Here is a 14,594-nt window from a genome sequence, read left to right on the forward strand (position 1 = left end):
TCCTTTCCACACCTGTGTTTTCTCATTTTCTCACTTCTAATTGCATCTTTCAGTTAGCTTCCCCACCTTCTAATCTATGCTTGCCTGAATATTTGATATCTCAAAGCTGTTTAGATATGGCTTGTTGTTTTTCAGTTAAAAGAAAGTAAATAGATTGAACCTGGGGTATGGAAAATTGTACTTACAAGCATAATTAAAGCCAGTTACATTTTAATACATTCCTCGACACATGCGGCACAGTTGTAAGCATCTCTATTGAAAAGCAAGTCCAAATAGTGTTGCCAGCATCCAGGTGGGGCCTGGGGGTCTCCCAGGGTTCTAAGTGATCTCCAGATGGTAGAGAACTGTTCCTCTGGAGAAAATGGCTGCTTTGGATAGTGGACTGCTGAACTCTGTCCTTTCCCTAAACCCCTCCCAAGGATTCACAAAATGTCTAGGAATTTCTTAAGTCAGAGTTGGAAGCCCCACCATTCACTGGGTGTTACTCCCTCATAAGTGTGTGTTTAGGATTTTAGGTTTAAAGCAGTATTGAACAATCTTTGAGATATTGGACACTTCCGCAACCTAAAATTTTAAATGGCCAAATTAGACATGTATTTACTTAAAAGTAAACCTAATTGAAATTAATGGGATTTATGTCAGAATAAATATGGTTAGGATTTCATTGAAGTTGGTCTTCTGTTGTTTTATGCTATTCCAATCTCAAGTGACATTTTATTTCTCTAGCATTGACGATAATGAGGATGATAGCAAGATGGCTGACCTTCTGTCCTACTTTCAGCAGCAGTTCACTCTTCAGGAATCTTCCATCAAATTGTGTCAGCCTGAGCTTGATGTGAATCAGACCCATATCTCAGGCAAGAGAATTTTTAAAATGCAAAATATTTATAATAATGACATTTTAACCCTATGTATATGACAATAGTTTCGTTACCATTGAGGTGGTAAACCTGTGTCTGGGTTTTTCCACCTTATGAAATGTGAAGGCCAGGGAAAAAAAATGAGAAAACAGGAAAAGCCTGTTTCTTCTGAGGATTCCCCCCTTCTAAGTTTTTCTGATTGAAAAATTGGGAAATTTGGGGGAACCTTTGAAATAAAAAAGAAAAAACTCCTTTGAAATGTTTTCTCTTTTGACTGAGAAAAAAACTTGTCTTAAAAACCATTTCATGCATTACAAATGTATAGCATGAAAAAGTATGACCAGTTTTTCTACTGGAAAATTTAGGGGAGTACTAAAAAACTTGTTCCTATGAAATATTTTTTCTTTCATAGTGAGTGACATTTTTAAAGACAAGGTTTTTCTCACTCAGAATATATAGTATGAAAGACTTTTTTCAACTTTTCCGGACAACTTTTCCTGTTACATTTTTCCCTTTAAAAAATCAGTAAAATGCTTTTTAAAGACAGTTTTACTGAAAATGTGTAGTATGAATGTTTTCATGTGAAACAATCTACAGCATTATATAACAATTCCTATGTATAATGTAGACGTAGACAACATTTTCAATAACATTTATTTTTAAACGCAAATATTAGCAACAATTAATATATTGTAATATGATATATTATATGTTATATTATATGCTATATATATGTTATATAATATGTTATATATTATTTAAAAGTTTACTGTTTTCACTTAAAGTTTAATTTGATATCTAAATATGCTGGTAGTCCTACTTATTGTGACTACATAAGAGTGTTTCTCTCAAAAGAATATACTTTCTTTTGTTAACTACAGAATTTGTTTTCTACCTTCGAATTTTATTTTTCCTACCTCACAGATGATGACAGAAATTTAAATACATTTGCTATGGTAGCATTGGGTGCAGCAATTTACAACTGTTTCTCAAGTACTGGGTATACTTTCAGTTTTTCTTATAGAAAACTCAGACATTTGTAATAAAATTCTGAATAGTATAATTTTATATGCTAATTTATAAATGATGTGTTTTATGTTGTTAATCAATAAAATAAGTTTAGGCTTGATAGGAAAGTGAGCATAGCCAGTTTTTCCCATGGCTTCAGAATTTGTAGAAATTTTAACATCTTTAAGTAGAGTTCACCTAATAAAATATTTTATTTTATTTTATGTTTAGCCTTCCTTTTTTACTGGTCCTCAGATTTTTTTAAAAAAATCCCTGTATGTAGATAATTAGCATGATGGGAAGAATGCTAGGCAGAATTAGGGTTGCCAGGTCCAGTCATTGCACCGGCTGGGGGATTGGGGGCTGTTCCAGCAGCGGGTGAGGACAATATGCAATGTGCATACGTCACCCAGAAGTTATGTAGGTACGTAGGTGGCATTGGGGGTGATGCTCTAGTTTTTGAGCAAAACTATGGTAAAACTATGGTAAAATCACCCTCAAACCATAGAGTTTTGCCCAAAGACCAGAGCATCACCCCCCCCCCAGTCAGCGATGCACCTATGTCACTTCTAGGTGATGTCAGTATGTCACTCACGACATCACTGTTGGGAGTGCGGAAATTTCCACCTGCGAAAGCGAGGATTCCCCTCCCCCCACCTGGGGAATGGTAAGCCTAGGCAGCATTAAATTTTAATGACATCAATTTTCCATAAAAAATGAAAATGAACATATAAATGAAATTTATTATGGAAGAATATTCCTCCTTCCTTGCTTCTGGTGTTAGCCAGATCCCCTTTGCAAGCAAAAGCGCCAGTAGTAAAAGAAGCAGGAAGGACAGTTTCATCTGTTTCCTCCTCCTTTCTGTAGCTTCTCATTTTACATGGTTTTTTGTTCACGTAGGTCCCCAGTGCCTCCCCCGCATCAGCTTTTCAGTATTAAGTATTTATAGAGGGAACGTCTGGGGGGAATGTACTTGGTGATACTTGAAGGACTGCCTCCTTCCATATCACTCAGTCTGCCAGTTAAGATATGAAAAATGATAGTTTCCTTAAAAAGGCCAAAGAAGAGATAAAAGATTTTTTTCAAATTAACATGCACCCAGAGACTCAGCTGACAACTGTTTGGGATACTTTCAAAGCATTTGCATGAGGAATATTTATTCGTGAATCGAAAGAGGGTTAAATCAGAAAATGAATAATTTGAAAATTAAAATTCAAGAACAGGAGGATAAATTGAAGGCAGATCCCGGTTTGCGGCAAGCAAGATTAAAAATTACAAAATTACAGCATGATATTAACTGTTTGCTTAATGAAGAGATAGCGAAAAAGATCCTATATACCAAACATAATTTCTTTGAGAATGCGAATAAGCTGACTCGATGGCTTGCTTATAAGCTGAAACCGGAAAAAAGCGAAGATTTATCAGGACGTTGAAGAACGAGCAAGGAGTTGGAAAGAGCGTTTTAGAAGATCTAAAAGGAATTGCCAAAAGGTTTAATGCCAAATTATACAGCAGACAAATGGTTGAGCCAGACACAATTAAGAATTATTTAAGCAACAATCAAAATATTAAAAAATTAAATGAACAACAAAAAAAAGACTCTGAATCAGGCCATTACTATGGCGGAAGTATCGCAAGCGATTAAAAAACAAAAGAAAAATAAATTCCCTGGGCCGGATGGTCTCCCATCAGAGTTTTACTTAGCATTCGAGGATGAAATTAGCCTAATATTTAAAATGGTTGTTTCAGATACATCAGGGGGGGAAATAATACCGGATTCGTGGAACTCAGCTTTGATTTCCCTGATCCATAAGAAAGATTCAGATGAAAAAGAGATTCGGAATTATCGGCCAATTTCGCTCCTGAATGTTGATTTATGCTCCTATTATTGCTTACCGAATGAGACAGGTACTCACTCAATTGATACATCAAGATCAGGTGGGATTTTTGCCCAACAGACAAATGAAGCAAAATGTAAGAGTAATAATGAACGGTCTGGAGTATTGCGAGGCAAATGCAGACAAACAGTTGGCCGTAGTTTTTTTAGACGCCGAAAAGGCATTCAACAATATAAATTGGGATTATATGATCCAAAATTTAAAAGCAATGGATTGCGGAAAAGATTTCATCAACAGAATAGAAGCAATTTACAAAAAACAAGAGGCTAAAATCGTGATAAATGCAGACATGACTGAAAAAATAGACATATGTAAAGGTACCCGCCAAGGTTGTCCTCTTTCACCTCTATTATTTATTCTTACTATTGAAGGACTATGTGAGGCCATAAGAAACAATAGCAATATTAAAGGAGTTAAAGCAAAAGGGCAGGAATATAAAATACAGGCCTATGCCATAGCAATTGTACTACTAGATCCTGTAAATTCCATGGCACCTCTATTAGAGACTTTACGTAAGTTTGGCCAGTTAGCGGGTTTTAGAGTTAACACGGAAAAAACTAAAGTGCTGACAAAAAATTGCAGAGAGAACATAAACCAAAGCTTAAAGGAAATCTCAAAGTTTGAAGTGAAAAAGAAAATAAAATATTTGGGAATATATATAACAAATAGAACCAGTACTTTAGTTCAAGATAATTATGAACAATTAATAGTTTCCACCAAAAAAGATTTTGATAAATGGTCAGCTTTGCAACTCTCTTTTATGGGAAGGGCAACTGTGGTCAAAATGAATCTTCTTCCCAAAGTGTTATTTTTTCCCCAAACCATCCCAGTACTTAAAAATTTTACGTATTTTCGAAAGCTAGATAAATTAGTTCGTGATTTTATCTGGCAAAAGAAAAAACCGAGAATAAAATTAAAATTTTTACAGGAAAAAAACCAAATAGGTGGTCTGGCATTACCTGATTGGCGGCTTTATTACCAAGCAGCGGCACTTACTTGGCTACGAGAGTGGATTCTCCTTAAAAATGCTAGGATTCTAAATCTGGAGGGACATAATCTAATGGCAGGATGGCATGCCTTTTTATGGGATAAGAAACATGAGTCACATTCGTATTTCAGGCAACACTTGATAAGAGCTAGTTTATTAAAAGTATAGAATGAGATTAAAATTTTATTTTATACCAAAACACCAAGATGGTTAGCCCCACTTGAGGCTATTACTTTGCCTAGTTTGATGTCGGACACACGGGCTCTGAGTGACGATGTCCTTCTTAATAGGAATAATATGCTTAAATCGCAGGAAACATTACAAGCTCAACAAATACAACTATCATGATGGGAAAGGAACCAGTTAAGCTCTAAGTATATGAAAGACAAACAGGCTTTCTTTCAGAGATGTCAGGATTAGATAAAATACTTTTTGGGGAAGACACCAGGTTGATTCGTAACATTTACTCTTTTCTGTTAAGCCATAAGATGCAGGATGAGGTTCTCAAAACAGCCATGGTGCCTTGGATCAGAAACATTGGGCATGATATTGAATTAATTAAATGGGAGAAGATATGGAAGAATGTAAGATGGCTGAAAGCTGTGCCGTTAAAAGAAAATGTCTTTAAAATGGTTCATTGTTGGCATATGGCACCGGGAAGATTAGCACGCATGTACCTGGGATTAAATATTAAATGTTGGAAATGTAAGGTTCAGGTGGGCTCTTACTATCATGTTTGGTGGACGTGCAATGAAGTAAAACAGTATTGGAAGGTGGTCCAGATGATGTTAGTACAAATAACTAACATACAAATCCCGTTAGATCCTGAAATATTCTTACTAAATATATTTCCCGTTAATTGGAAAAAAGACGAAATCTATGTAGTGTTACATTTATTAACTTCAGCAAGAATAGTGCTTGCAAAATTTTGGAAAAACGAACAGGTACCGAGCAGATGGGATTTTATTAATAAAGTAATTGTGGTGGTTGAAATGGAACAATTTAACGCAAAAGATACATGGAAGTATGAATTCAACATTTCAAAAAGTCTGGTCACATGTATATAAATGGATGGAATCTAGGATAAACCTATAATTAGGCTTTGAGAGTTGTAATTCCAGTCATAGAAGGGATGGTGAAGGATCTGTTTTGTGTTATATGTTACCATAAGCAGTTGTAGTGATGAAACTGTGTTACGTGTAGGAGGCGTATGTTGTGTTGTGTTTGGTTGGTTAACGATGAGTTTATGTGTATTTGTTTGTATGTAACGGTGTCAATAAAAACCATATTAAAAAAAAAAGATCTGCCTCAGAAGCCCTGCTCTCTCACTTTGGAAGTGAGGTGGGTAGAGACCAGAGGCAGGGCTTTTTCCACCTTGCTTGTGGGATGCCCTTCCTTGGAGGCTCACCTCTTTCTTTTAGGCTCCAGGCTAAAAGATTTCTGTTCACCCAGGCTTTTAATTAAGGAGTTAATTTTTTACTGCTGTTAAGTCTGGAAACTTGTTTTAATCTTCCTGTTGTCTATTTTTATGCCATATGTTTTAATGCTGGCTTTTAATTAATATCTTTTAATGTTTTGTTTGCGTTATTTTTATTTTGTAAGGTACCTCAGGCAGGTTCCTGGAGAGGCAGCATTAAAATATTCCAAATAAATGTTATGCCTTTATTTAAAAAAAAATATTTTCCATTTTCTCCTAATTTGGGCCTTCAAGGTAGCAAACTGTAAGAAAAAATTCAACTTTAAAAACAACGCATATATTCATAAAGAGAGTGAAAGAGAACAAAAATTAAAACCTAAACAAAGGGAATGCCAAAGAAATAGGTCTTCACCCACTGGCAGAACAGGTAATTTGACAGCTTTCTGCCACCATCGAGAAGGCTGCTTTTTGGTTTGGCACTCATCTTGGCTCAGATGATGGGTCACCTAAAGCAAAGCCCCTGAAAATGACCATAATGGTTGTCTACATTCATATGGGAGTAGGCAGTCCTTGAGGTATGCTGGCCTCAATTTGGCCTCAATTTGTATAGAGCTTTAAAGGTCAATACCAGCACCTTGAATTGGGTTCATAAGGAAATTGGAAGACAGTATAGAAGGAACAAAATTGGAGTAATATGGCCCCTGTTACTCATTTTAGTCTGTCTGTCTGTCTATCTAGTACTGCTCATACAGCTATCACCTTAAGCAGAAATCAGAACCAAAGAAAATATTTTAAAGGATCTTAGTATTTTTTTCTCTTATATTCGACTAGCAGTAAAGCCCATTGTGGAAATAAATACAACGAGATCTAGAAAGAGGCTCTGGGGGAGTGCTCTGGCTTTGGGCAAACAGTGTCATTTTGCTGTGGTGACCTCAGCAGGGTATAATGACAGAGTCCACTGTTTTCTCCAGAGGAACTGATCTCTGCTCCCTGAAGAGCAGTTGTAATTTTGAGTGATCTGTAGCCCTCACCTGGAGATTGGCAACCCGAGGGGAAGTCTGCTGCACAGCAGGGGGTTGAAGAGAATGGTTTGATGGGTGCTGGGCCAAGATTGGCAACAATAGTTCCCCAGGAGCAATTAGCTGGGGTGGAGGGGGGAGTCTATGGCATTCTACCTGTCTGAGGTCCCTGCAGTGGGAACCAAAGCAGCTGTCATCATTCTCCTCTCCCCCTATGAGGTATGTTAAGGGTGAAAGTGTGTGAATGGTCCATAAGCCCCCAGGCAGCTTTTAAAACATGATCCTGGGACCTACACACCACCAGACATTCCAACTGCCTTGCGGGGGGAGGGGTGAGTTTGAGGCGTGGAATGCAGTGAAGTCCAATCAGCTTCCATATGCAAAAGACCTTGAAGGTTCCATATGCAACTGACATTCCAACTGCCTTGCGGGGGGAGGGGTGAGTTTGAGGCGTGGAATGCAGTGAAGTCCAATCAGCTTCCATATGCAAAAGACCTTGAAGGTTCCATATGCAACTGACATTCCAACTGCCTTGCGGGGGGAGGGGTGAGTTTGAGGCGTGGAATGCAGTGAAGTCCAATCAGCTTCCATATGCAAAAGACCTTGAAGGTTCCATATGCAACTGACATTCCAACTGCCTTGCGGGGGGAGGGGTGAGTTTGAGGCGTGGAATGCAGTGAAGTCCAATCAGCTTCCATATGCAAAAGACCTTGAAGGTTCCATATGCAACTGACATTCCAACTGCCTTGCGGGGGGAGGGGTGAGTTTGAGGCGTGGAATGCAGTGAAGTCCAATCAGCTTCCATATGCAAAAGACCTTGAAGGTTCCATATGCAACTGACATTCCAACTGCCTTGCGGGGGGAGGGGTGAGTTTGAGGCGTGGAATGCAGTGAAGTCCAATCAGCTTCCATATGCAAAAGACCTTGAAGGTTCCATATGCAACTGACATTCCAACTGCCTTGCGGGGGGAGGGGTGAGTTTGAGGCGTGGAATGCAGTGAAGTCCAATCAGCTTCCATATGCAAAAGACCTTGAAGGTTCCATATGCAACTGACATTCCAACTGCCTTGCGGGGGGAGGGGTGAGTTTGAGGCGTGGAATGCAGTGAAGTCCAATCAGCTTCCATATGCAAAAGACCTTGAAGGTTCCATATGCAACTGACATTCCAACTGCCTTGCGGGGGGAGGGGTGAGTTTGAGGCGTGGAATGCAGTGAAGTCCAATCAGCTTCCATATGCAAAAGACCTTGAAGGTTCCATATGCAACTGACATTCCAACTGCCTTGCGGGGGGAGGGGTGAGTTTGAGGCGTGGAATGCAGTGAAGTCCAATCAGCTTCCAGGTGTCCGAAAGTAGCCATGACACCTGGGCTCGCACATTTGGCAGTTCCATATCTTTAAGTAAAGGGGTGACTAAATTAGCCCTCACATTGAATATAGGGCACCATAATCATATGTTTTATTGGTTTCAATTGTATGATATGAGCATTTGCATGTTCTATTAGAGTATGATACTTCTGCCCTCCAAAACTGCCGAAGGAAGAATGTTCAGTCTTGCCAAAGTAAAAGCTTTTCTGAGTTTTGGGACTGTCAGTTGATAAAAAATATTTCGGCAGTTGCATCGGGAAGGCAATTCCCAAATGGAGTGTCAAACATACCCTGCATGCCCTAATAGATGTACTTGTAACATCCAATTTCCTTACAGATTTTTAAATTTGTCTTCTACTCTCATTCTAGTCAACATTCTTATTGCAAGAAAGGAAAAAGCAGGGAAAAATTGTTATCCTTCAGTGCCCTATGCTGATGGTGCATAGGATTCAACTAGTTGTTTAGATGGTACTAAGACACTTGTACTTACATAATTTAATAAAACTGAAAGCCTTTTTCTTTAAAGAATTCTCACCATAACAAATTGCCGTTTAGCCTTTTGTGAGCTCTAGAGGTTGCCATGAAGCTGAAGAATGCTGTTGAACTACAGTACACTAAGTCAATCAGTTGAATGATTCAGATACATTCCAAAGGATAATTAATTTTAGAAACAATTACTTAAGGTATAGTTGATAATCACAACCTTTTTATTTTATTTTTGGTAGTGCTGCCTATGGAGCTGTTGATGTATATTTTTCGATGGGTGGTTTCCAGTGATCTGGACCTGCGATCTTTAGAGCAGCTATCTTTGGTCTGCAGAGGTTTTTACATTTGCGCCAGGTAAAATGAATCTGCATGATGCTGGACATGTCTACATTAGTGTACAGGGAAAGCAGATTCATGATCCTTTCATTCCTTTATACTTGGTCTTTCTTTGTATCACTGGTCTTGGACAGTCTTGGTTCCTTTATAACACTGTAATTCTGTTAGATTCAGAGGCTAATTCTACATATGCAGAAGATTGTGGTGGAGCTGAGCACTAGAATTTAGAAGTTTTTTTTTTTTAACATGAATGAGTGTTGGGATTCTTAAGCAGATTAACAAAAGAGGTGCAAGTTTATGTGCTTAGCTTTTGTAAAAGACTTTACTATAAAACAGGGAAGGGAAACATTTGGATAGGAAAAACAAGAAAAATACTCTAACCTGCGTCTTATCTGGCTACTGGATAGTTCAAGAAGAATTCTTCATTCTGGTCTTAGAACATAGGCAGGAAAGGAAGCCCCTGGACTCCCTCCCACCAATACTTTGATCAACCAATAATCATTTTACAACACATCTAATTTGGAATAGGACATCTTCGTCCTTGCTGGGACTTCAAGATTATTTGGATCCTCCTGGAACTATATGAGTCCACTCCATGATGAATGCATGTCAAGTTGTACTATGAAATTATAATACAACCAGGAGTGAGACACATTGAAATTTTTGGGACTTGACTTCTCTGTATTATTGTGACTTTATTTTTCTGCATTAGTGTTGTTCCTTGTAAGAATACTTAGGTTTCATCCAGTTATGCTGATAGTGACTATGTGCAGCAAGACTGATTCGCTACATGCTAAATAACCATCGATTAGCATATGTAAATAGTTAACTCTTTCATGACACAAGTGATTGAACTTGCTATGTTCAACACTGAGCATTCAAAAACTACATTCCCCACTTACAGGGTGCGTTCAGACGCGCCGTTTGATCTGGTGTTCTGACGGTTCAGCAATGGATTTTATCTGCACGATCACACAGTCATCATCTGCCTCCTGTCCCCAGCCCTTGGTTTCCGGCTCAAAACCGCTTTAACCCAGAGTATTTTGTTACCAGGTCCCAAAATGGTGTTTTCTCAGCTCTCCCGTTTAAAGCCGCATTTTCCCCCTGTATGATCGCTTCTCCGGTGTCAAGCCACTTCCGGTTTAAACCCCCTCCCCGCTCAAAAGCTGCCCAAGGCTTCCGCTTTTCGACCGCCATTTTTTTTTAGTGTTGGCTGTGTGCCTATAGGCAGACCTCCGCCACCATGTTTTGAAAACCGACATTTAAATGGTCACTTGTTTCAGCGTTTAGATGAGTTCGGGATCTCATGGAGGCCATTTTCAGGTCAAATGTTTAAAGGAAAGTCTTTTGTTGGAGAGGTTGGATTGATTCGCCCTGGTGGTTCTGTGCATGCGCCATGGTAGCTTCTATGGATGAGTGCCTTATGCGCATGTGCAAATCGAGGAAAAAATTTTTTAAACCTGCCGACACACGCTCCCGCGTGTCGGTAGTGTAGACGCCGGGGAGCGACGTGACTGCGCGGTGAGGCGGGATAAGGGAGGTAAGTGTGATCGTGATTATCCAGATCAAATATAATCCGGTCAGAACTGGAGCAGTTTCACCCGCTCTCAGCACGCTGTCTGACCGCACCCTCAGTGAACTTTCTGCCACCTCATTCTGCTACACGTGAAGGCCAGACATGAATCCGAATTGGCTGACATAAAAAAGTATAATATGTGGAATGTAATTCTTGTTGACACTGGTGATAAGTGTTCAGCACCCTCTTGGCTAGCCTATGAAGATAATAGGTTGAGAGAAAATCTGGGACACTGTAGTAATTGAGGCTAATGTTTTGTAGCTGTGGGGGAAATACAACTCTTATTTCAACAAGTGGCATATCATTCATGAGTGGCATCTTCTCTGTCTATACCCATTTATTGAATATTTTGTTAATATTCTTATGTGCCTTGGTGTTAAAGTTGAGGTCTGAGCTTTCCGGTTATGTTTTTTTTCCCTTTCAATTAGGGACCCTGAAATCTGGCGTCAGGCCTGTTTGAAGGTTTGGGGCAGAAGTTGTAACAAATTGGTTCCTTATACCTCATGGAGAGAAATGTTTTTGGAAAGGCCCAGAGTTCGATTTGATGGTAAGGTAAACTGTGTTGAAATTGGACTGCTTAAATTAGCCATAGAACCCATAGAACCTGGGGTTATTGTAACAGTTCAAAATATCAGGAATTTTTTAGTCTTGAATATGCTCAGTGTGGTGTAGTGGGTGTAGTGGGTTTAGAGTGTCAGACTGGTATCTGGGAGACCCAGGTTCCAATCACCACTTGTGCCATGGAAGCTCGCTGGGTAACCTTGGGCCAGTCACACACTCTCAGCCTAACCTACCTTGTTGTGAGGGGGAAATGGAGGAGAGGAGAATAATGTAAGCCACTTTGGGTCCACTTTGGCAAAAAAAAATGTCAAAACCAAAAACATGAAATGGTTATGCTCATAGGTATATGGCGAATGTCTGACATTTTGATTCCATATCACTAGTTCTCTTCTGTTTTTTCCCAGCCTCACTATTAATCACAAACTGCAATATGGGTACCCAGAGGTCATTTCGCGGGGGATCGCAGTTCCCCCGGGTGAGGTACGGGGGCGGGGCACATGACGAAGCCCCACCCCCTGCTTCTGGCCGCCCCCCTTCCGGCCCTCATTCAGCCAGGAGGAGGCAGGAGAAGAGGGAGGGTAAGTTGCTTCCTCCCTGCCTCTCCCCACCCCTGCCTGCCTGGGGCCAGGGAGGGCCTTCGCGGGGCTTCCTTGCACTCCCGCCAGCCTTGCAGGTCCACCGTCGGGCCCCTCATGGGGCTCAGCAGTGGAGCTGCAAGGCCGGCGGTGGCAGCCGGGACCGTTGGGGGCGGTGATGTCAGGGGGTGTGGCATATGCTAATGAGTTATGCTAATGAGTTCCCCTAGCTCTTTTTCTACGAAACGACCCCTGTGGGTACCACTTCTAAAGTTTTTACAGAATATGCTGTTCTTTCTTTGTTTAGGATGACCTGATGCAAAGGCGGGCAGGGATCGTATTTTAAAGAAGAAAGTGCACTTTGTCATGTGGGAGTGAAAAAGTCACATCTTCTAACTAAAATAGTTTCTTCATGCTACTATGAAAACGAATTGAAGTCTTTTGCACCTGGTCCCCATTTTCTCTGTCTGCTTCTCTCCAGTTCTTTATAAAGGAACAAACAAAGAAACAGACAAGAAAATTATATTGCTACTGGGTCATCTTGCCATTTGAAGACCAGTGTGCTAGGATAATTATTATTACAATGAGCAGTGGGGTTTTTTTTGTAAACAAAGAACATGCTGGTATTCATGTATAAGGTTGCACCAATTTTCACCATTTCCTCCCTCAGGACTTGAGAGAGCCCCCAAACAAGGTGTTGGTTTTTAGTACTAGTGAGTATCACCACAAAAAAAGCCCTGCCAATAAGCATAACTACCATGTAGAGTAATTCTGTAGTAAAAGATGGAGATCATTGTGTAACTTCTGTTTTAAAATCCTATTGGTTTGTAAGTTTTAGATGAATTAATGTACATTACCAGTGAAAAAATTCTCCCTTGATAAATCTAATCTTGAAATGCAAAGGATCACAGAACATGAATTTATAGATGATTGAATCTTCTTGTCCACTGCATTTAATAGGTGTGTATATCAGCAAGACAACATACATACGTCAAGGAGAACAGTCTCTAGATGGCTTCTATAGAGCGTGGCATCAAGTGGAATATTACAGGTACAACCGTTGTAAAATTAGTAAGTTAATTATTTCTCCGTCCTTCTTCCAGTGTAGGCCCAAATACCATAAGGATGAGTATATCTGAAGGACTGCAAATTGACCTGAATTGCTTATGTGCAAACGTAAAATGGGTTCATAATGATACTGTTAAGTTCAGCAAACAAAATTAAAATCACAGAGTTTTATTCACCTTCTGTAATTCTTAAATTGTGGCTATGTAGAGCTGTTGCCTTTTGGATTATCCTGACATCCCAGTTCTAAATATGGCATTACAGTGAGAGTTCCAGCAGCACTTGAAAGTCCTCTGCTGCTGTTTTGGCAGATTCTGTGGCCAAGATCCAAATGCTTCATGGGAACTTTCTTTATGTAAGGATGCCTCAGAATCCCTTTTCTGACCTCAGCTCTCCTGTCTCCCCGAAGCCACTGATGAAAATTGTGTCTTTAGCAGCAAGTTCTAATACAGCAGAAGAAGCTACGAGTAAAAGAAGAAATTGGGCATCCCCTAGTGCGGTGGTAGGCAAACTGCGGCTCTAGAGCCACATGCGGCTCTTTGTCCCCTTGAGTGTGGCTCTTCCGCCATAGGCGCTGACGGCCTATTCCCTCCATTGTTCTCTGGTGGGGGGAAAAAACTTTTTTCCCACCATAGAGAACAATGGAGGGGATGGGGCAACCTGTTTGGGGGCCTGCAGAATTGGACCCCCTGGTTCAATGTTCCTGAAACATGGCGGGTATCTTGGGGAGAGGCTCCAGCAGCTACCCTGCGATTCTGGAGCCTCTCCCTCAAACCCCCTCCCCTCCAGCTCCCAGAATATACCCTATGTTTTCGCCATTGACTTCAATGGTCCATAGGATATAATGGGGCCGAACTGCGGGAAGCCCCAGCAGCCCTCAGGCAGGAGCACCTGGAGCAGTCTTGGGAAGCGGATTGGCAAAAAGCAAAACCAAAAGCACAGGAACTCGAGAGAACTCCAGGAATGGAGCCAGTTCCTCTTCCACAGCCCAAAATGCGACCCACGAACCCTGAGTTTGCTTTTTCTCATTTGCGAGTCTGGCCTCCGCACTCCTTTAACGAGGCAGCCCTGAAGCTTGGGGCGGCGGGAGTTTCTTTGCACGCAGCTTGTGCAGCTGGCTGAGTGCCTCTTCTGCTTGCCCACCTCTCACCTCTGCACTTCATCTTCTGCCAGGCATGGAGGAGCCCAGCTCACCCAGGCTTCTTGCCTCCTGCTGCCTTGGCCCTCTGGTGCAGGGGTGAGTCCCCAAAGTTTGACTCTTCCCATATAAGTCACTGGTGCTGGAGGTATTCGCCTTCTTCCCTCCTGCCTGCTATGGCTGCATAATTGTGAGAGATTTCTTAACATGGTGTTCCTGCCAGGGAAGCTGGGGACCCTGCCCATGAGTCTCCATTTCATCCTCACAACAACCCTGTGGGGTAGGTTAGGTAGAGAAGGGGA

At 40.8% G+C, this 14,594-nt stretch overlaps 1 protein-coding gene across 3 annotated transcripts in view; it reads left to right on the plus strand.

Moving 5' to 3' along the window:
• The window catches only part of FBXO9 (F-box protein 9), a 44,020-nt gene that overhangs the window by 11,390 nt on the left and 18,036 nt on the right, over positions 1–14,594 (plus strand). For all 3 annotated transcript variants that reach the window (XM_015423983.1, XM_015423984.1, XM_015423985.1), the window contains 4 exons: positions 727–857; positions 9,281–9,395; positions 11,382–11,500; positions 13,050–13,140. In XM_015423983.1, the coding sequence (XP_015279469.1) occupies positions 727–857; positions 9,281–9,395; positions 11,382–11,500; positions 13,050–13,140 (456 nt within the window). The remainder of the gene's footprint in view (positions 1–726; positions 858–9,280; positions 9,396–11,381; positions 11,501–13,049; positions 13,141–14,594) is intronic.

This window comes from Gekko japonicus, unplaced genomic scaffold (assembly GCF_001447785.1).
Source record: "Gekko japonicus isolate JY-2015 unplaced genomic scaffold, Gekko_japonicus_V1.1 scaffold391, whole genome shotgun sequence".
NCBI classification, from domain to species: domain Eukaryota; kingdom Metazoa; phylum Chordata; class Lepidosauria; order Squamata; family Gekkonidae; genus Gekko; species Gekko japonicus.